This window comes from Macaca thibetana, chromosome 1, assembly GCF_024542745.1.
Source record: "Macaca thibetana thibetana isolate TM-01 chromosome 1, ASM2454274v1, whole genome shotgun sequence".
Classification (NCBI taxonomy): Eukaryota; Metazoa; Chordata; class Mammalia; order Primates; family Cercopithecidae; genus Macaca; species Macaca thibetana.
In genome coordinates this window covers 217,189,856-217,211,896 of record NC_065578.1, presented here as the reverse complement: position 1 = coordinate 217,211,896, position 22,041 = coordinate 217,189,856, and the positions used below count along the sequence as shown (strand labels likewise).

The following is a 22,041-nucleotide window of genomic DNA, read 5'->3' as shown; positions in this document are numbered from 1 at the left end:
CAGAGAAGAACAAATATCATATTATTCCACTTATATGAGGTACCTAGAACAGTCAAATACCTAGAGACCGAAGTAGAACAGTGGTTACCAGAGTTCGAAGGGAGGAGGGGATGGGAAGTTATTGTTTAATGGGTACACAGTTTTGGTACAGCATGATGCAAAAGTTATGGATAGTAGTAATGGTTACACAACAATGTGAATGTACTTAATGCTACTCAAGAGTTAAAAATAGTTAAAATGATAACTATTAATGTTTTGTGTACTTTGCCACATTGTTTTTTAAGAAAAGAATTAATAGTGGAAAACTCTCCAAATTTGGCAGGAGACATAAACCTGTAGATTCAAGAAGCTAAGTGAACCCCAAACAGTATAAACCAAAAGCAGTTCACACCAAGACTGTGGATCATACTCAAACTTCTGAAAACTAAACACACACACACACACACAAAATAAGTCCTAAAAGCAGCAAAAGAAAAATGACAACTTACCTGTACAGGAAAAACAATTTGAATGACAGTGATTTTTCTCATCAGAAACCACAGAAACCAGATGAAAGTAGCATATTTTTTTCAACTACTGAAAGAAAAGAGCTGATAACCCAAAACTTGGGTTGCCCTTAGAATTTATCTTGTCCAGCAAAAATACCCTTCAGGAATGAAGAAGAAATCAAGACATTTTCAGATGAAGGAAAACTAAAAGAACTTATCACTAGCAGACTTACTGTAAAAGAATGGCTAAAGAAATTCTCTAAACAGAAAGAAAATGATAAAAGAAGGCTCTTGGAACGTCAGGAAAGAAGAAAGAACATGGTCAGCAAAAATGTGGGTAAGTAAAATGATCTTTCCTTCTCCCTTTGAGTTTTCTAGATTGTTTGATAGTTGAAGCAAAAATTATACACTATCTGATATGATTCTAAATGTATGTAGTAGAAATATTTAGGGCAATTGTATTCCAAATGGGGGAGTGGGGGAGGGTAAAATGTAAAGGAAAGTAAGGTTTGTACACTTGAGTTCAACTGGTAAAATGACACTAGTAAACTATGATAAGGTATATACATATATATGTGTATATATACATATATACATACGTAGGTATATTATATACAAGTTATGTGTATATATAGTGTGTGTGTATATATATATAATATATGTAAATAATAAGACCTGGAGTAACCACAAAACTATATAAAGTAATACACTCAAAAGCAATGAAATTCTAAAAAAAGTTTAACCCACAGGAATGCAGGAAAAAGAAACAAACAAAAAGAGAGCAAATGAAAAACAAAAAATTAAATGGCAGATTTAAGCCCTACTATATTAATAACATTGTAAATTATGTAAGTGGTCTATGTAAAAGGTGTAAATTGCCTAAATACACCAATTAAAAGACAGAGATTAGTAGAAAAGATTTTTAACACATGACCCAAGCATATGTTGTCTGTAAGAATTCTTTTTAAATAGAATTATACAAATAGGTTGAAAGCAAAAGGATGGAAAAAATATATTATAAAAACAGAATCACAAGAAACCTGGAGTAGCTATGTCAATATTAAGTAAAGTAGACTTCAGAGCAAAGAAAATGTTATGAGAGACAGAGGGACATTGTATAATGGAAAAAAGGCCAGTCTACCAAAAGACATAGCAGTACTAAATATGTATGCACCAAATAACAGTTACAAAACATGAGAAACAAAAACTGATAGAACTGAAAGGAGAAATGGACAGATAAGCACAGCTGGGAACATCAAACCTCCACTGTCAATAGTTGGTAGAACGACTAGACAGAAATTCAGCAAGGATACAAAATAATTCCGTAACACCATCAACCAGCGGGATCTGACATTTAGAAAACACTTTACCCAACAATAACAATGCACATTTTTAAAGTAACTATAGTACAAAAAGAGACCATTTTCATGCCATAAAACAGATCTCAATAAACATAAAAACATTCAAGTTAATACATAGTAAATTATCTGACCACAATGGAATTAAATTAGAAATCAGTAGCAATATTTGTAAACAAAACCAAATCCACACCTTCTAGCTCTGTGTATGGCACAGCACATTGTACAACACATTGGGACTTGGGTTGCTCTTAGAATTTATCTTGTCCAGTCTTATTATTTAGCTGAGGAAACATAACCTCTTCAGGGTCTCTCAGGGCTTAATAAAGATTGATTAATTGATTGATTGAACAGTGGCACAACAGCAGTGCTTCTTCTGAATGGTTACTACCACTGGAAAGCGCAGACCTGAGCTCACCACATCTGTAACCCCTCCTGAGGGTCCCGTGGGCCACCTGGTTCCTCCCTCCTCTGGGTGCCCCAGCACTTTGCATCTCTCTTGAACACACACTGTTCCACTGTAATGATCTGGTATTTACTTTCTGTCCCTCTGACTATGCCAGAGCTTCTCCCAGGGCAAGGGCCACGTTTTATTCATTACAGCTGCTCAGACAGTATTGAGTGAATGAATGGGTAGATGTTATCTCTAAGGAAATTCTGCCTCCCAAGAGGACAGATTTCTCCAGCAGAATGTACACTTGGAGGGTTATCCAAGGTGTAGAGTAGAGTGGGGTCTCCAGGGGTGCTGCTGAGCTGAGGTGGGTCATCAAAGTCTTTGGGATTCTCTGCTGTCCTTGCAAAGGGCTTTTTGTGCCTCCAGAGCTGCTTAACGTGTTGTACCTCTTGCTTCTTGCATTTCCTCCTTTGAATGCCCCAGACCAGCTTCCTCCTCCCTGTGCCCCACCTTCTGCTTTTCTTTTTATTATTATTATTTTTATTATTTTATTTTATTTTTTGAAACGAAGTCTCGCTCTGTTGCCCAGGCTGGCGTACAGTGGCCGGATCTCAGCTCACTGCAAGCTCCACCTCCCGGGTTTATGCCATTCTCCAGCCTCAGCCTCCCAAGTAGCTGGGACTACAGGTGCCCGTCACCTCGCCTGGCTAGTTTTTTGTATTTTTTTTTAGTAGAGACAGGGTTTCACCGTGTTAACCAGGATGGTCTCAGTCTCCTGACCTCGTGATCCGCCCGTCTTGGCCTCCCAAAGTGCTGGGATTACAGGCGCGAGCCACCGCATCTGGCCATCTCTGCTTTTCTTTCATTCTGAGATGGGCAGAATAAGGAAATCTGCTGTATTTTTTCCTGTTGTGATTTGATTCTAGGGGTTCTTATCATGCATACATTTCTTTCTCTGATTTTATATCCATATTTAAATCATACTTGGGAAGTCACTTACTGGATTCCTCAAGCTCACGGTAGAAACTGTTTGAGATCCTTGATAAGCTTAATATATTCATATTAAAATTAATAGGAAAGGTATATTGTTTCCAATGTTATGATTTGATATTCATTTTATTTAATATATGACCACAATTCTAAAATTACTTAAAGAAAAGCAGATGTGATGAAATTGAAATCAAGTCTGGGGACTCTTTCTCTATTACTGAGTTAACTGTATGCCTGTCATGTGGCAGACAATCTATGCTGCTCTTCTCGTGTGACATTTAGAGTCTGGATGTGGGTGCAGCAGGCACCCTCCTTGGAGGCTTCAAGTGAGTGCTCTGTGGAAGATTATGTGCAGGCTCTTTTTAAATGCTACCATTAAAAAAATAAAATTTAATGGAAAGAGATAAGCTTTTCCCAACACCAGCCTGCTCCAATTTTATATTTCCTTAATCTGTTTTATATGCTGCTGCAGGAAATTAAACCAAAATTGTCCTCTCTGACATGCGCATGTGTGACAGATGGGAGCGGTAGGAGAAGGGAGACACACACACAGCTACTAGCAACAATTGCTCTGGTTTGTCAGAAATTTATTGTAACTTTTTGGGGGTATGGTAATGTGAGGGGAAGCCCTCCTCATCTTCCTGCTGTTCTGAAGGGCTGTGCCTCGGGCCACACAGGGCCCTCTTCGTACATGGTTGAGGACTGTCTGCCCCAGCTCACCCAGTGCTGAAGGGCTGTGCCTAGGGCCACACAGGGCCCTCTTCTTACATCGCTGAGAACTGTCTGCCCCAGCTCACCCATAGGCCCAGGTGATGTTCAAGACAAGGACCAGATGTCCTCATCGCCAGGTCTGAATTGCAGCTTCCTGCTGACCTGTGTCACGCCATTCATCCACGCACACACCCGCACACACAGCCACTAACATATTTTGCTCATTACTGAATCCTACTTCTTCTCTTTTTTTCCCTCCCTTTCTCATCTACATCTGCCCATCACTCAAAGTACAATGTTTGCTTGTTAATTAAATCTATATTCAGTAGTTTGTTTTTGTTTTTGTTTTCAGTCGCTTCAGACTAGTTCTCTGCCCCTACCCATACCCATTCCCACTCTGTTTCTAGCCACTGTATGGACAAGATCCTCTAAACGTAGTATCTCAGACTACACACACATTCCCCAGGGTTGCCCCTGCTCCCCTTTGCTACTGGTGATGCATTCACCTTTAAGTAAGAGAACGCAGAACACGACCGGCAGCATCTTGACGAGGAAGGCACCTGTGTCCCCTCAGGGTGTCTCAGCAGCATCTCAGCAGCCGTGTCCAGGACAGCCTCTGCGCCTCTCCCTGGTCACTGCAGTCTGCTCACAGTGGGAGGCTCCCCTGTGTGGTCACGGAATGGACGCACTGGGTTGAGTCCTGAGAGCCCAGAGGTCATCCTCCTCCTAACTCTCGGGTCAGGTGACCTCAGGAAGCACTTCCTTCCATAACAAGAGGGTGTTGTTATGGACTGGATGATCGTTCTGATCTTTCCTCAAGGAAACAGACTGGGACGAGTGGATGTGAAGCTGGGGGAAGGCCAGGCAACTCCCACTTCCTGGCTGTGGCTCTAATTCCAGAATGACTGAGGAACTGGAAGTAGTTACCCTACTGTGGGATGGGCAGGTCTGCCCCTTCCATGAACAGGAATATACTGGATCAGTGGCAGTTAACTTCGGCCCTTGAGGAGTAGACCTTATTCTTAAAGCTGCAAAAGAGGAGAAAGTGAAACTCACCGCTGGAACTGGAAGAAAAGAGCGAGGAAGGAAGACTGGGGTCTGTAGTACGTTCAGAAGCGTGCCGATGAACTTACGTTGTCGAAGTGGTAAGAAGATGGCTTTGTCATTCAGCCTCTGAGTCAAGTCAGAGAGAAGCACAGATCATTCTTCAGATGGGCAACCTGGGGAATGTAACCAGGAGGGGGCAAAAAAGAGGCTGGTCTGGAAGTTCTGAGCAACAAGGCCAGGCCCTCACACAGCCGAGGGCGTCTGTGAGGGCAGGGAGGGAGGTGAGGCTGAGCAGGTTAGGCCTGGCCTTTTTCAGCATGGAGAGTTATGTCCCTCTCTGCAAAGATCTTTCTGGGCAGTGATTCTGCCTCATTCACCTTCCTTTGCCAGATCACAAGCATTTTGGCTCTCTGTTGAGTAAAAGGGAAGAGGACATCTAAGAGTGCTTTCAAGAAAGAGAATTTCCCATGAAGCCTCTCTGATCGGAGAAACCTTCTCTTTCCGCAATTGTGCTGTCACACAGGTCTCTGCCTCAGACCTTAAGATGTCCAGAGCAGCGGAGGATCCAGGGCAGTGTGGAGAAAAGAGAATAAAACATGAGGCATGTGCTCCATGAATAGCATCAAACATTTGTTTTTAATCTTCTGCCCAGAGGAATCTCCTAGAGCTGGGCTGCTTGCAAGGTGGGGGCTGGTCCCAACTCCTCCCCTGCACTCCCGGACAGCCCTCTGCCTGGGGATTTGCTGGCAGATGCTGTGCACCCACCCAGCAGACTTGCTCGCGTGGGTAGGAAGTGAATTCCCACCGCCAGCATCTTTCTCTTTCTTTCTCTCTCTCTCTCTTTTTTTCTCTCTCTCTGCAGGAAATCTAGCCCCCCTCTCTCTGCCTGTTTTCTTTTGAGCCTAAAGGGAAGATTAAAGAGGTGAAAACAGCCAGAAACAGAGGTTGAAAGTACCCTCCACCTGAAATGCTTTGTTTCTTGAAGCTTCAGCTTTTTTCCAATATGGAATTGAAAGTTTTACTGCATGCCTAATAGTAAAATGCAGGTGTCTCACTACATCACCACCAAGGTCTAAAATCTCTGTGGTTTTCAAGATGTTCATGCTCAAGAATTCCACCTCCTACGAATTGCTCTTCAGCAAATACCCAAGAAAGGCAAAGAATATATTCTGGCAGATCTGCATCATATCATAATAAACAATTGAAAGTGATCTAAATTTCCAGAAGCAGCTTAGTAAATAATGGTCTATAAACATGATGGAATTCATTATATACAACCATTAAAATGGTAATTATGCTGGCTATAAATTAACATTGAATAATGAGTAGTTGCTGTTACTTGTTGAGAGTTTGCTGTATCAGTTGGTTTCAACTTTGAGGACATGTTGGAATCTCCTGGGGCCCAGGCCTCCTTCCTGGAGAGCGGGCTTCAGCTGTCGATGTGGAGGGTCTGGGCCTGGGTGTCTCTTTTGAAGCTCCCTGGCTGATCCTACTGGGTAGCTAAGGCTGAGAGCCTCAGTGCCACTTGCAGGTACTTTGGGTGCATTAACAGCCACCAGCGTCATATCTTTACAAGTTTCCTGGGCACGTTTACATCAAATGCCGTGGTTCTGTTGTCCCTTCCTTCTCCCAAGTCCACCCCGCCCTCCATTTGGGCAGGGCAGGATCATATTGCTTATCTCTTACTTATTACAAAAAATTTTTTTTCTTTTTTTTATTACACTTTAAGTTCTAGGGTACATGTGCACAACGTGCAGGTTTGTTACATATGTATACATGTGCCATGTTGGTGTGCTGCACCCATCAACTTGTCATTTACATTAGGTATATCTCCTAATGCTATCCCTCCCCCCACCCCCCTCCCCACAATAGGCCCCGGTGTGTGATGTTCCCCTTCCTGTGTCCAAGTGTTCTCATTGTTCAATTCCCACCTATGAGTGAGAACATGTGGTGTTTGGTTTTCAGTCCTTGCGATAGTTTGCTGAGAATGATGGTTTCCAGCTGCATCCATGTCCCTGCAAAGGACATGAACTCATCCTTTTTTATGGCTGCGTAGTATTCCATGGTGTATATGTGCCACATTTTCTTAATGCAGTCTATCATTAATGGATATTTGGGTTGGTTCCAAGTCTTTGCTATTGTGAATAGTGCCGCAATAAACATACATGTGCATGTGTCTTTATAGCAGCATGATTTATAATCCTTTGGGTATATACCCAGTAATGGGATGGCTGGGTCTAATGGTATTTCTAGTTCTAGATCCTTGAGGAATCACCACACTGTCTTCCAAAATGGTTGAACTAGTTTACAGTCCCACCAACAGTGTAAAAGTGTTCCTGTTTGTCCACATCCTCTCCAGCACCTGTTGTTTCCTGACTTTTCTAACTGGTGTGAGATGGTATCTCATTGTGGTTTTGATTTGCATTTCTCTGATGGCTAGTGATGATGAGCATTTTTTCATGTGTCTGTTGGCTGCATAAAGAAGTTTTGAGAAGTGTCTGTTCATATCCTTTGCCCACTTTTTGATGGGGTTGTTTGATTTTTTCTTGTAAATTTGTTTGAGTTGTTTGTAGGTTCTGGATATTAGCCCTTTGCCAGATGAGTAGATTGCAAAAATTTTCTCCCATTCTGTAGGTTGCCTGTTCACTCTGATGGTAGTTTCTTTTGCTGTGCAGAAGCTCTTTAGTTTAATTAGATGCCATTTGTCAATTTTGGCTTTTGCTGCCATTGCTTTTGGGGTTTTAGACATGAAGTCCTTGCCCATGCCTATGTCCTGAATGGTATTGCCTAGGTTTTCTTCTGGGGTTTTTATGGTTTTACATCTAACATTTAAGTCTTTAATCTATCTTGAATTAATTTTTGTATAAGGTGTAAGAAAGGGATCCAGTTTCAGCCTTCTACATATGGCTACCCAGTTTTCCAGCACCATTTATTAAATAGGGAATCCTTTCCCCATTGCTTGTTTTTGTCAGGTTTGTCAGAGATCAGATGGTTGTAGATGTGTGGTATTATTTCTGACGGCTCTGTTCTGTTCCATTGGTCTATATCTCTGTTTTGGTACCAGTACCATGCTGTTTTTGTTACTGTAGCCTTGTAGTATAGTTTGAAGTCAGGTAGCGTGATGCCTCCAGCTTTATTCTTTTGGCTTAGGATTGTCTTGGCAATGTGGGCTCTTTTTTGGTTCCATATGAACTTTGAAATGGTTTTTTCCAATTCTGTGAAGAAACTCATTGGTAGCTTGATGGGAATAGCATTGAATGTATAAATTAACTTGGGCAGCATGGCCATTTTCACAATGTTGATTCTTCCTATCCATGAGCATGGTATGTTCTTCCATTTGTTTGTGTCCTCTTTTATTTCATTGAGTAGTGGTTTGTAGTTCTTGAAGAGGTCCTTCACGTCCCTTTTAAGTTGTATTTCTAGGTATTTTATTCTCTTTGAAGCAATTGTGAATGGAAGTTCATTCATGATTTGGCTCTCTGTTTGTCTGTTACTGGTGTATAAGAATGCTTGTGATTTTTGCACATTAATTTTGTATCCTGAGACTTTGCTGAAGTTGCTTATCAGCTTAAGGAGATTTTGGGCTGAGACAATGGGGTTTTCTAAATATACAATCATGTCATCTGCAAACAGGGACAGTTCGACTTCCTCTTTTCCTAAGTGAATACCCTTGATTTCTTTCTCCTGCCTGATTGCCCTAGCCAGAACTTCCAACACTATGTTGAATAGGAGTGGTGAGAGAGGGCATCCCTGTCTTGTGCCAGTTTTCAAAGGGAATGCTTCCAGTTTTTGTCCATTTACTATAATACTGGCTGTGGGTTTGTCATAAATAGCTCTTATTATTTTGAGATATGTTCCATCAACACCTAATTTATTGAGAGTTTTTAGCATGAAGGGCTGTTGAATTTTGTCAAAGGCCTTTTCTGCATCTATTGAGATAATCATGTGGCTTTTGTCTTTGGTTCTGTTTATATGCTGGATTACGTTTATTGATTTGCATATGTTGAACCAGCCTTGCATCCCAGAGATGAAGCCCACTTGATCATGGTGGATAAGCTTTTTGATGTGCTGCTGAATTCAGTTTGCCAGTATTTTATTGAGGATTTTTGCATCGATGTTCATCAGGGATATTGGTTTAAAATTCCCTTTTTTTGTTGTGTCTCTGCCAGGCTTTGGTATCAGGATGATGCTGGCCTCAAAAAATGAGTTAGGGAGGATTCCCTCTTTTGCTATTGTTTGGAGTAGTTTCAGAAGGAATGGTACCAGCTCCACCTTGTACCCCTGGTAGAATTCAGCTGTGAATTTGTCTGGTCCTGGACTTTTTTTGGCTGGTGTGCTATTAATTATTGCCTCAATTTGGAGCCTGTTATTGGTCTATTCAGGGATTCAGCTTCTTCCTGGTTTAGTCTTGGGAGGGTGTATGTGTCCAGGAATTTACCCATTTCTTCTAGATTTTCTAGTTTATTTGCATAGAGGTATTTATAGTATTCTCTGATTCTAGTTTATATTTCTGTGGGATTGGTGGTGATATCCCCTTTACACATTTTTTGGTTGCGTCTATTTGATTCTTCTCTCTTTTCTTCTTTATTAGTCTTGCTAGCGGTCTGTCAGTTTTGTTGATCTTTTCAAAAAACCAGTTCCTGGATTCACTGATTTTTTGAAGGGTTTTTTTGTATCTCTATCTCATTCAGTTCTGCTCTGATCTTAGTTATTTCTTGCCTTCTGCTAGATTTTGAATGTGTTTGCTCTTGCTTCTCTAGTTCTTTTAATTGTGACATTAGGGTGTCAATTTTAGATCTTTCCTGCTTTTTCTTGTGGGCATTTAGTGCTATACTTTTCCCCCTACAGACTGCTTTAAATGTGTCCCAGAGATTCTGGTATGTTGTGTCTTTGTTCTCATTGGTTTCAAAGAACATCTTTATTTCTGCCTTCATTTCGTTATGTACCCAGTAGTCATTCAGGAGCAGGTTGTTCAGTTTCCATGTAGTTGAGCGGTTTTGAGTGAGTTTCTTAATCCTGAGTTCTAGTTTGATTGCACTGTGGTCTGAGAGACAGTTTGTTATAATTTCTGTTCTTGTACATTTGCTGAGGAGTGCTTTACTTCCAACTATGTGGTCAATTTTGGAATAAGTGTGATATGGTGCTGAGAAGAATGTATATTCTGTTGATTTGGGGTAGAGAGTTCTGTAGATGTCTATTAGGTTCGCTTGGTGCAGAGCTGAGTTCAATTCCTGGATATCCTTCTTAACTTTCTGTCTCATTGATCTGTCTAATGTTGACAGTGGGGTGTTAAAGTCTCCCATTACTATTGTGTGAGAGTCTAAGTCTCTTTGTAGATCTCTAAGGACTTGCTTTATGAATCTGGGTGCTCCTGTATTGGGTGCATATATATTTAGTATAATTAGCTCTTCTTGTTAAATTGATCTCTTTACCATTATGTAACGGCCTTCTTTGTCTCTTTTGATGTTTGTTGGTTTAAAGTCTGTTTTATCAGAGACTAGGATTGCAACCCCTGCCTTTTTTTGTTTTCCATTTGCTTGGTAGATCTTTTTCATCCCTTTATTTTGAGCCTTTGTGTGTCTCTGCGTGTGAGATGGGTCTCCTGAATACAGCAAACTGATGGGACTTGACTCTTTATCCAATTTGCCAGTCTGTGTCTTTCAATTGGAGCATTTAGTCCACTTACATTTAAGGTTAATATTGTTATGTGTGAATTTGATTCTGTCATTATGATGTTAGCTGGTTATTTTGCTCGTTAGTTGATGTGGTTTATTCCTAGCATTGATGGTCTTTATGTTTTGGCATGTTTTTCAGTGGCTGGTACCGGTTGATCCTTTCCATGTTTAGTGCTTCCTTCAGGGTCTCTTGTAGGGCAGGCCTGGTGGTGACAAAATCTGTCAGCATTTGCTTGTCTGTAAAGGATTTTATTTCTCCTTCACTTACGAAACTTAGTTTGGCTGGATTTGAAATTCTGAGTTGAAACTTCTTTCCCTTAAGAATATTGAATAATGGCCCCCACTTTCTTCTGGCTTATCGGTCTGCCGAGAGATCCACTGTTAGTCTGATGGGCTTCCCTTTGTGAGTAACCCAGCCTTTCTGTCTGGTCCCCTTAACATTTTTTCCTTCATTTCAACTTTGGTAATCTGACAATTACGTGTCTTGGAGTTGCTCTTCTCAAGGAGTAGCTTTGTGGGGCTCTCTCTGTTTCCTGAATTTGAATGTTGGCGTGCCTTGCTAGGTTGGTGAAGTTCTCCTGGATAATATGCTGCAGAGTGTTTTCCAACTTGGTTCCATTCTCCCCGTCACTTTCAGGCACACCAATCAGACGTAGATTTGGTCTTTTCACATAGTCCCATATTTCTTGGAGGCTTTGTTCTTTTCTTTTTACTCTTTTTTCTTTAAACTTCTCTTCTTGCTTCATTTCATTCATTTGATTTTCAGTTACTGATACCCTTTCTTCCAGTTGATCGAATTGGCCTTTGAAGTTTGTGCATTCATTACGTCGTTCTCTTGTGCCATAGTTTTCAGCTCCATGAGGTAATTTAAGGACTTCTCTACACTGGTTATTCTGGTTAGCCATTTATCAAATCTTTTTTCAAGGTTTTTAGCTTCTTTGTGATGGATTCGAACTTCCTCCTTTAGCTTGGAGAAGTGTGATCGTCTGAAACCTTCTCTCAGCTCGTCACAGTCATTCTCCATCCAGCTTTGTTCCATTGCTGGCGAGGAGCTGTGTTCCTTTGGAGGGGGAGAGGTGGTCTGATTTTAGAATTTTCAGCTTTTCTGCTTTGTTTTTTCCCTATCTTTTTGGTTTTATCTACCTTTGGTCTTTGATGATGGTAAGGTACAGATGGGGTTTTGGTGTGGATGTCCTTTCTGTTTGTTAGTTTTCCTTCTAACAGTCAGGACTGTCAGTTGCAGGTCTGTTGGAGTTTGCTGAAGGTCCACTTCAGACCCTGTTTGCCTGGGTATCAGCAACGGAAGCTGCAGAACAGCAAATATTGCTGAACAGCAAATTTTGCTGCCTGATCGTTCCTCTGGAAGCTTTGTCTCAGAGGGGTACCCGGCCGTGTGAGGTGTCAGTCTGCCCCTACTGGGGAGTGCCTCCCAGTTAGGCTCCTCAGGGGTCAGGTTCCCACTTGAGGAAGTAGTCCGTCCGTTCTCAGATCTCAAACTCCATGCTGGGAGAACCACTACTCTCTTCAAAGCTGTCAGACAGGGACATTTAAGTCTGCAGAGGTTTCTGCTGCCTTTTGTTTGGCTATGCCCTGCCCCCAGAGGTGGAGTCTACAGAGGCAGGCAGGCCTCCTTGAGCTGTGGTGGGCTCCACCCAGTTCAAGCTTCCCAGCCACTTTGTTTACCTACTCAAGCCTCAGCAATGGCAAGCGCCCATCCCCCAGTCTCGCTGCTGCCTTGCAGTTCGATCTCAGACTGCTGTGCTAGCAATGAGTGAGGGTCCGTGGGCATGGGACCCTCCAAGCCAGGTGCGGGATATAATCTCCTGGTGTGCCATTTGCTAAGACTGTTGGAAAAGCACAGTATTAGGGTGGGAGTGACCCGATTTTCCAGATGCCGTCTGTCACAGCTTCCCTTGGCTAGGAAAGGGAATTCCCTGACCCTTTGCACTTTCCAGGTGAGGCGATGCCTCGTCCTGCTTTGGCTCATGCTCAGTGGGCTGCACCCACTGTCCGACAAGCCCCAGTGAGATGAGTCTGGTACCTCAGTTGGAAATGCAGAAATCACCCGTCTTCTGTGTTGCTCACTCGGGGAGCTGTAGACTGGAGCTATTCCTATTCGGCCATTTTGGAACCCTGTCCTTCAAAAGTATTTTTGAGGATACTCTGGTTGTTTGTTGTTCCATAACCATCCCAAAACTTAATGGAGTGAACGACAGCAAAATTATCGCACAAATTCTGTGGGTCAGGAATTTGCATACAGCATAAGAATGGCTTTCTTCTTTTCTACAACGTCTGGTGTTCCATCTGGGAAGACAGATCTGGCAGTCTTCAGCTGGGTGCTGGAATCGTCTGAAGGTTTATTTGTGTACATGTCTGGTGCCTTGTCTAGAATGCCTTGAAAGATGAGCTCGGCGAAGACTGCCAGCCAGAGTGCCTGTACACGGCCTCCCTCTGTGTGGCTTGGGCTTCCTTACAGCATGGAGTCTCTTGGCTCTGGGAGCAAACATACTGACCAGTGAACAACACAGAGGCCTTTTTGACCTAGTCTCACAAGTCAGTCACTTTACTTCTATTGTACTCTATTATTGAAGTAGTTTTAGGCCCACACAGATTTCAGCAATATTTTGGAGATAGAGTTGACAAGATGTAGTAATGGACTAAATATGGGGAGTGAAGGAGAGGACTGTCAAAATGCCAGTGCTATAGTATAATATGAAAAAAATGCAAGAATACATGTATATAATAATCCCGGTGCATATAGATGAGAAATGAATGGAGTATGCAGTAAAGAAAAATTTTCAGATGGTAGCAGCATGGTCTTCCATATGACTCAATCGTTTTGGTAACTCTTCTTACCCTTGTAACTACCCACCAAACCTGTGCACTGACAGTCTTTGAAGATCGATGGTCACTGGGCCCAAGCATGACTCAAATAGTCTACTTTCCAAACACCACATTCAGAAATCACCCTTGTCATGTGACTTTCTAGCTGGGAGAACCACAGTGCTGTGGGCCCATTAAAGACTGTTCACCCTGTAAACCTATGGGATTCACCAGGCCCCTGGCATCATGGGGTAAAGGTGGGGAATGGCCTGAGCTCACCTATTTTGGGGTCTAATCTGTCTTCCGTCCTTTCTCTTTAGGCTTTTGATATTATGAGAGTGACACATGGCAGAGAACACAGCCTGATTGAAGATTTGATTCTACTTTTAGAAGAATGCGACGCCAACATCAGGGCATCCTAAGGGAACCCAGTCAGAGGGAAGGATGGCGTGTGTCTTCGTTGAATGCCTTATTGAGGTCACACACTCTATACTTTGTTTGCTGTGTAAACCTCTCCTATTGGAAATTCTCTTCTGTGTTTGTGCAGGTAAATAAAGGCAGACATTGTTTGCAAACCACAAGAATCATTAGTTGTAGTGAAGCACGATTATAATAAATTCAAAACATTTGGTTGAGGATGCCATCTGGTAATTGTCTTATTTGCTTACTCATTGGCGATTTTAATGTTTAAAATACCAACATTCAAGACAGAAAATCCTATTACAAGCATGACAAAATAAGTTATAACTTTCTTTTTGGATACATGTAGGGATAATTAGATAAAAGTCACTATTTTCACATTTGCTTCCCAGCAAAAATTTCATGTCCATTTTGGCAAGAAGCAGAATTTTGAGATGTCTTTTGCTCTTTGTGATAAATGATGTTTGTGTTTGTTATTTACTTCCAAATGCATCTCCAACACAAAGGAGGAAGCCATTTTAGATATTATTAGAAAAGGATAGGAAGTCTTAATGCCAAAAACCAGTTTTTCGAATGTCTCACAGCTCTTTGTGTAAACCTTCCTCAACAGCATTTTATAACTCCTTGTGTATGTCTTTTTTTTCCTTGAAATTTTGTCTGTAATTACCCAAATGTGTGGTTCAGCATGTGAGCATGTGAGTGTGGTTTGCAGAGCGTAAAGCTCCATTATCCTGCAGCAAGCAAGGTTCTCGCATCCCAGCTCAAATCAGACTTGCTTGCTTTCTTTTCCCTCTTTATTATTTCCTAATTCTTTGGCCTGTTTTTCTGCCTTTCTGCTTTAGACAAATACAGAAAACCTTTTTTTCTCCACTCCTAGACATGTAAATTCTCTTATGGCTCAGTGATCCTGTGAGCAGTGCAGCCCCTCACGCTTAGGTGACACTCTGGCGGTAACTGAAGCCCTTGGATTCCTAGAGCTGAAAGGATTCTTACAGAGCATGCAGTCATCCACACTTTATTTCACACGCAAGGAAATGGGTGGTGGCAGAATCCAGAGCAGCAAAACCCACATTCCTGAGTCCCGCTCAGGAGCCCTCCCCATCTTTCCTGGAGGGCGCCGCGAGTCCTCTGACCAGGCACTGTTAGAACGGCACATGGATGTCTGGTGGAGCGTGAAGGAACCAACCTTACTTCTGCAACAGAGAAAGCTGAAGACTTGAAACTGGAGTCCTCTTAGGCTGAACACATAGTGACCAGTTTGATATAAAAAAAAATGCACAATCTCCTGCATGCTGATGAGTTCTAAAGCCTTTCCATAAGCTTGTTTCTGCTTGAGCTGCCATCTATTGTGTGTCAGGGAATCTCTAAAGCACACAGTATCTTTAACAACCACAAGAGCATGACAAGGTAGGTATTTTGAAGCCCATTTTATAAAAATGTGGAAGTGGAATCCTGGGTGCACTGGAATCCCTCCTGATTGACTGAGTAGCCTTGAGAAAAAGGGGTTTAATTGCAGCCTTTTCAAGGGGCCATTTCTACCCAGTTCCACATATACATATTGAATGGTTACAGTGTTTTTAGGGAAAGGAGATACAAAGACTGAATAAGACACATCCCCATCTTCAAAATGGACACTGTCTGGTCTGGTACTTGTATCAGTTAGCTTTTTTTTTCTCTCTCTCTCATTCGAGGTTTATTATTATTATACTTTAAGTTCTGGGGTATGTGTGCAGAACGTGCAGGTTTGTTACATAGGTATACACATGCCATGGTGGTTTGCTGCACCCATCAACCCGTCATCTACATTAGGTATTTCTCGTAATGCTATCCCTCCCCTAGTCCCCCACCCCCTCGACAGGCCCCATTGTGTGATGTTCCCCTCCCTGTGTCTGTGTGTTCTCGTTGTTCAACTCCCACTTGTGAGTGAGAACATGTGGTGTTGGGTTTTGTGTTCCTGTGTTAGTTTGCTGAGAATGATGGTTTCCAGCTTCATCCATATCCCTGCAAAGAACATGAACTCATTCTTTTTTATAGCTGCATAGTATTCCATGGTATGTATGTGCCACATTTTCTTAATCCAGTCTATTATTTATGGACATTTGGACTGGTTCCAAGTCTTTGCTATTGTGAATAGTGCCTCAATAAACATATGTGTGCATGTGTCTTCATAGTAGCATGATTTATAATACTTTGGGTATATACCCAGTAATGGGATGGCTGGGCCCAATGGTATTTCTGGTTCTAGATCCTTGAGGAATCGCCACACTGTCCTCCACAATGGTTGAACTAATTTACACTCCCACCAACAGTGTAAAAGCATTCCTATTTCTCCACATCCTCTCCAACATCTGTTGTTTCCTGACTTTTTAATGATGGCTATTCTAACTGGTGTGAGATGGTATCTCATCGTGGTTTTGATTTCCATTTCTCTAATGACCAGTGAGGATGAGCAATTTTTCATATGTTTGTTGGCCACATAAATGTCGTCTTTTGAGAAGTGTCTGTTCATAAACTTCACCCACTTTTTGATGGGGTTGTTTGTTTTTTTCTTGTAAATTTAAGTTCTTTGTAGATTCTGGATATTAGCCTTGTGTCAGATGGATAGATTGCAAAAATTTTCTCTCATTCTGTAGCTTGCCTGTTCACTCTGATGATAGCTTCTTTTGCTGTGCTGAAGCTCTGTAGTTTAATTAGATTCCACGTGTCAATTTTGGCTTTTGTTGCCATTGCTTTTGGTGTTTTAGTCATGAAGTCTTTGCCCGTGCTTATGTCCTTAATGGTATTGCCTATGTTTTCTGCTAGGATTTTTATGATTTTAGGTCTTATGTTTAAGTCTTTAATCCAACTTGAATTAATTTTTGTATAAGGTTTAAGGGAGGGGTCCAGTTTCAGTTTTCTGCATATGACTAGCCAGTTTTCCCAACACCGTTTATTAAATAGGTATTCCTTTCCCCATTGCTTGTTTTTGCCAGATTTGTCAAAACAATGGTTATAGATGTGTGGTGTTATTTCTGAGGCCTCTGTTCTGTTCTGTTGGTCTGTATGTCTGTTTTGGTACCAGTATCATGCTGTTTTGGTTACTGTAGCCTTATAGTATAGTTTGAAGTCAGGTAGCGTGATGCCTCCAGCTTTGTTCTTTCTGCTTAGGATTGTCTTGGCTGTGTGGGCTATTTAAAGTACTTTTTTCCAATTCTGTGAAGAAAGTTGATGGTAGCTTGATGGGGATAGCACTGAATCTATAGATTACTTTGGGCAGTATGGCCATTTTCACGATATTGATTCTTCCTATCCATGAGCATGGAATGTTTTTCCATTTGTGTGTGTCCTCTCTTATTTCCTTGAGCAGTGGTTTGTAGTTCTCCTTGAAGAGGTCCTTCACATCCCTTGGAAGTTGTATTCCTAGGTATTTTATTCTCTTGTAGCAATTGTGAATGGGAGTTCACTCATGATTTGGCTCTCTGTTTGTGTATAGGAATGCTTGTGATTTTTGCTCATTGATTTTATATCCTGAGACTTTGCTGAAGATGCTTATCAGCTTAAGGAGATTTTGAGCTGAGATGATGGGGTTTTCTAAATATAAAATCATGTCATCTGCAAACAGACAATTTGACTTCCTCTCTTCCTATTTGAATATGCTTTATTTCTCTCCCTTGCCCAATTGCCCTGGCCAGAACTTCCAATACTATGTTGAGTAGGAGTGGTCTGAGAGGGCATCCTTGTCTTGTGCCGGTTTTCAAAGGGAATGCTTCAAATTTTTGCCTATTTGAGCTCTGATAAGGGTCAGACTACCTCCTCAAGTGGGCCCCTGACCCCTGTGTATCCTGACTGGGAGACACCTCCCAGTAGGGGCTGACAGACACCTCATACAGGAGAACTCTTGGTGGCATCTGGCAGGTGCCCTTCTGGGATGAACCTTCCAGAGGAAGGAACAGGCAGCAATCTTTGCTATTCTGCAGCCTCTGCTGGTGATACCCAGGCAAATAGGGTCTGGGGTGGACCTCCAGCAAACTCCAGCAGACCTGCAGCAGAGGGGCCTGTTAGAAGGAAAACAAGCAAACAGAAAGGAATACCGTCAACATCAACAAAAAGGACATCCCCTCAGAGACCCCAGCCAAAGGTCACCAACATTAGAGACCAAAGGTAGATAAATCCACAAAGATGGGGAGAAACCAGCAAAAAAAAAAAAAGGCTGAAAATTCCAAAAACCAGAACGCCTCTTCTTCTCCAAAGGATCACAACTCCTTGCCAGCGAGGGAACTAAACTGGGTGGAGAATGAGTTTGACAAATTGACAGAAGTAGGCTTCAGAAGGTGGGTAATAACAAACTCCTTCAAGCTAAAGGAGCATGTCTAACCCAATGCAAGGAAGCTACGAACATTGAAAAATGGTTAGATGAATTGCTAACTAGAATAACCAGTTTAGAGGAAAACAAATGATCTGACAGAGCTGAAAAACACTCATGAGAACTTCATGAAGCGTACACAAGTATCAGTAGCCAAATCGATTAAGCAGAAGAAAGGATATCAGAGATTGAAGATCAACTTAATGAAATAAAGTAAGAGGACAAAATTAGAGAAAAAAGAATGATGAAAAGAAATGAACAAAGCCTCCAAGAAATATGGGACTATGTGAAAAGACCACATCTACGTTTGATTGGTGGACCTGAAAGTGACAGGGAGAATGGAACCAAGTCGGACAACACTCTTCAGGATATTATCCAGGACAACTTCCCCAACCTAGCAAGTCAGTTAGCTTTACTGCATAAGAAAAGACCCCAGAACTTAGTGGCTTAAAATAACCTTTTTTTAGGTTATTGTAAGTCAGCAATTTGAACCGGACAGTCCTTCTGGTTTGGCCTAGGCATGCTGGTCTTGGTGGGCTCACTCACCGTATGTGGTTGCTAGAAGGTAGGTCTGCTGGGAAGCGGAGGTGAGTGGACCATGTAGCTCATCAGTTCGCCCAGCCCTGTTCAAGTGGCTGTGCAGTTCTGGGCACTGTAAGTAGGCAAGCCCCAGTGTACAAACACTTTTTCAACTCTGCTTGTATCACATTTGCTAGTATCCCGTGGACCACAGCCAATCTCAAGGCCACCCCAGAACCAAGAACCAAGGGATGGATACAAGCTCTTCAAGAGGAGCTGCAGAGCACCATTGCAAGGGCATGGACACTTGGAGGGGAAGAAACTGGAGCCGTCAGTGCATTCCACCATTGTCAGCCTCACTTTTTTTTTTGGTGTTACAGAACATTTAGTGAACTTGATGAATCTGCAGACCTTCCTTCTAGAAAAACATAATTTTCCCTTGGTATCCATGGGAGATAGGCTGCAGGACATCCTGGGTACCAAAATCCACGGGTGCTCAAGTCCCCGATATAAAATGGCTTAGTATTTGCATATCACCCTTGCACATCCTCGCGTATTTTAAACCATCTGTAGATTGCTTGTAATACTTACTAAAAGTAAATGCCGTGTAAATAGTTGCTATACCGTATTTAAGGAATAATGACAAGAAAAAAGTTTGTACCTGTTCCATACAAATGCAGTTTTTTTCTGAATATTTTCAATCCGATATTAGTTGAATCCACAGATGCGGGACCTGCAGATACAGATGACCAACTGTACATATGAACAATTTGCTTTTAGGGTCAGATTCTGAGACTCCCTATGGCCCATGAGTAGATGCCCTGGGGCCCTTCATCAAATGAGAAATAGACTTGCTACCTTTCAAAAACACTGGTGGGAATTGTACTGGTTCCCCATTGTAAACTGATTAGGAAAAAAGTCATAACAGAAGGTAGGAATAGTAACTTACATGCCAGATGAGCAGCGTTCACTGAAAGAACCTTGTATTTGCCAAATTTTCTGAATGAAATTTATCAGTCAGTGATGATCCTGGATTAAGAGATTTGCCTTCACGCCTCCTAGAGAAAGCATGATAGGCTTTTAAATCCCTCTCATTCCACTTCCAGTTTTCTAAGAGCTAGGGGCCCTGTCTGCAGCAACTTTTAATAGAAAGCAAACATCTAAGCAAAGGTAAACATTTACCAAACAACTTTGCAGCAAAATAATTTTGGAGAAGGGCAAGGGATGGAGAACATAATTTAAAATTCATGTCACCAGTGGCTGACAATTTATGGCCACCCCAGCCTCCACGACTGCTGTTTCATTAATCCATAGTCATTGTAGCGGCAGGCCTTTTTCACATCAGTAACTTGATGCCATTAGTTGCTCCTCTGGGATGAGAACCCATTTAAACTAAAAATGAACACGCTGGGCATAATTTATAGCCATGCCACATGAATGCCAGGAGTGCGGGGGAGGAAGGCTGCCCGGGAAGCCTGCTCAGAATGGATGCTGAGGACATGCTGTAGCCGAGCAGGAGCGCTGGACGGGCAGGGAGGCAGCCAGAGCCCGATGAAGCCAGACGCCACAAACCACAGAGGCCCCAAGTCAGGCTTCGCTGCAGGGATGAAAGAGAAATTCCGTGCATGGGGGCCCGTCCCTGAGTGAGGTCTTGAAAATGCTTTTCTGCCCCAAGCGGGAATTGATGTTCGCTCACTCAAGAGTAGCCCACTGGGATCCTGCAGGGAGAAGATTCTGGGCGTTGTCTGTGGGGCATCGTGTAACCCCCATGACAGGCAATCGTTGGCAGAAGCACCAGGAAGCCGCTGGAGCGCTCTCTGTCCCTGAAGTAAGAGATCAAACTGGTTGAGGAGAAGGACCAGAAACACCACCCCCAAATTGGGACACCTCCTTCACTTTTGGAGGTTCGTAAACATCTGACATCTGAAAGCTATTGGCTCAAAGTCAACATATTCAAAATTGATTCAAAACATGTTAAAAACCAGTTCTCTGCCTTTCATATGTAGCTCAGTGCCATCGTGGCCCTTCCACTCTTCATCACAGACACTCAGTTACTGATTCTCTCTTCTTTCCTGAGGGAAACGTTCTATCTGTTCATCCCCCAAAGTGCTCTTTTGGATTTCAGCCTTGTTTCCCAGCCCCTGAGCAGGCCCCAGCACCTCATTTCTCAGCCACTGCAAAGACCTCCTCACTGATCTCATTTCTTTTGGTAAGGAGTGGTATTTAGAAACCCTAGTCTGGTTGCTCGTAACCTGGGCCTTTTTAAGATCATGAATCCACCAATGAAAATCCAATACCTGGGGTGGTTCCTCGTCTTTCTCCTTCTATATTTGTGCTTCCCTTATACATACAAAATAGTTTTGAAATTATTATACTACAACCATGACCAACACAAGCCTGAGTGAAATTCGAGATTCCTTTCCAGTGTTTTTTTCCTTAGACAAAAACTTTTATAATCAGAATACTATGTTTAAAAGTTACTTGAATTGTTACTTTCTGCATGATTACATATTCAATTTAATATCTAAGTTTGTTTCTTTTTGAATTCAGTTTTAGGGTTTTCCCATTATTGATTTATATTGGCATATATCTGTCAATACAAAGGTGTGATATATATTTTGTTATCTTAAATAATGCCATAAGGAATAATATCGGCCATCTGTCTTTTCACATTGCTGGAAATGCATCTTCAGGATAATTTGCTACAAGTAGAGTTGCTGAGTCAAAGGGTAAATGCATATGTCATTTCATAGGGTATTGTCAAATTCACCTCCTGAGGAGTCGTGTGACCATGCCTGTTTATTCTCAGCCTTACTGACAGATTGAGTTGTCCAGCTTCTGAATTTTTTGCTAAGCTAATGGGTAAGAAATGGGATCTCAAGGTAGTTTTTTGATTTTGTTTGTTTGTTGAGACAGTCTTGCTCTGTCACCCAGGCTGGAGTGCAGCGCTATGATCTCAGCTCATTGCAACCTCCACCTCCGGGGCTCAAGCAATTCCAGTACCTCAGCCTCCCAAGTAGCTGGGATTTCAGGCATGGGCCACCACACCTGGCTAATTTTCCTTTTTTTTTTTTTTTTTTTGTATTTTTAGTAGAGACAGGGTTTTACCATGTTGGCCAGGCTGGTCTCGAACTAGTGATCTCAAGTGATCCACCTGCCTTCAGCCTCCCAAAGTGCTTGGATTACAGGCATGAGCCACCATGCCTGGCCCACTATTGGGGGTTTTTTGTTTGTTTGTTTTTGGAGACAGGGTCTCGCTCTGTCACCCAGGATG

General features: G+C 42.1%; 1 protein-coding gene across 10 annotated transcripts in view; it reads left to right on the top strand.

The window, feature by feature from the left end:
• The window catches only part of SMYD3 (SET and MYND domain containing 3), a 758,748-nt gene extending 744,624 nt beyond the window's left edge, over window positions 1-14,124 (top strand). For all 10 annotated transcript variants that reach the window (XM_050771870.1, XM_050771875.1, XM_050771879.1 and 7 more), the window contains one exon: window positions 13,807-14,124. In XM_050771870.1, coding sequence (XP_050627827.1) covers window positions 13,807-13,908 — 102 coding nt within the window. In that variant the 3' untranslated portion in view covers window positions 13,909-14,124. The remainder of the gene's footprint in view (window positions 1-13,806) is intronic.
• Window positions 14,125-22,041: the final 7,917 nt, after the last annotated feature.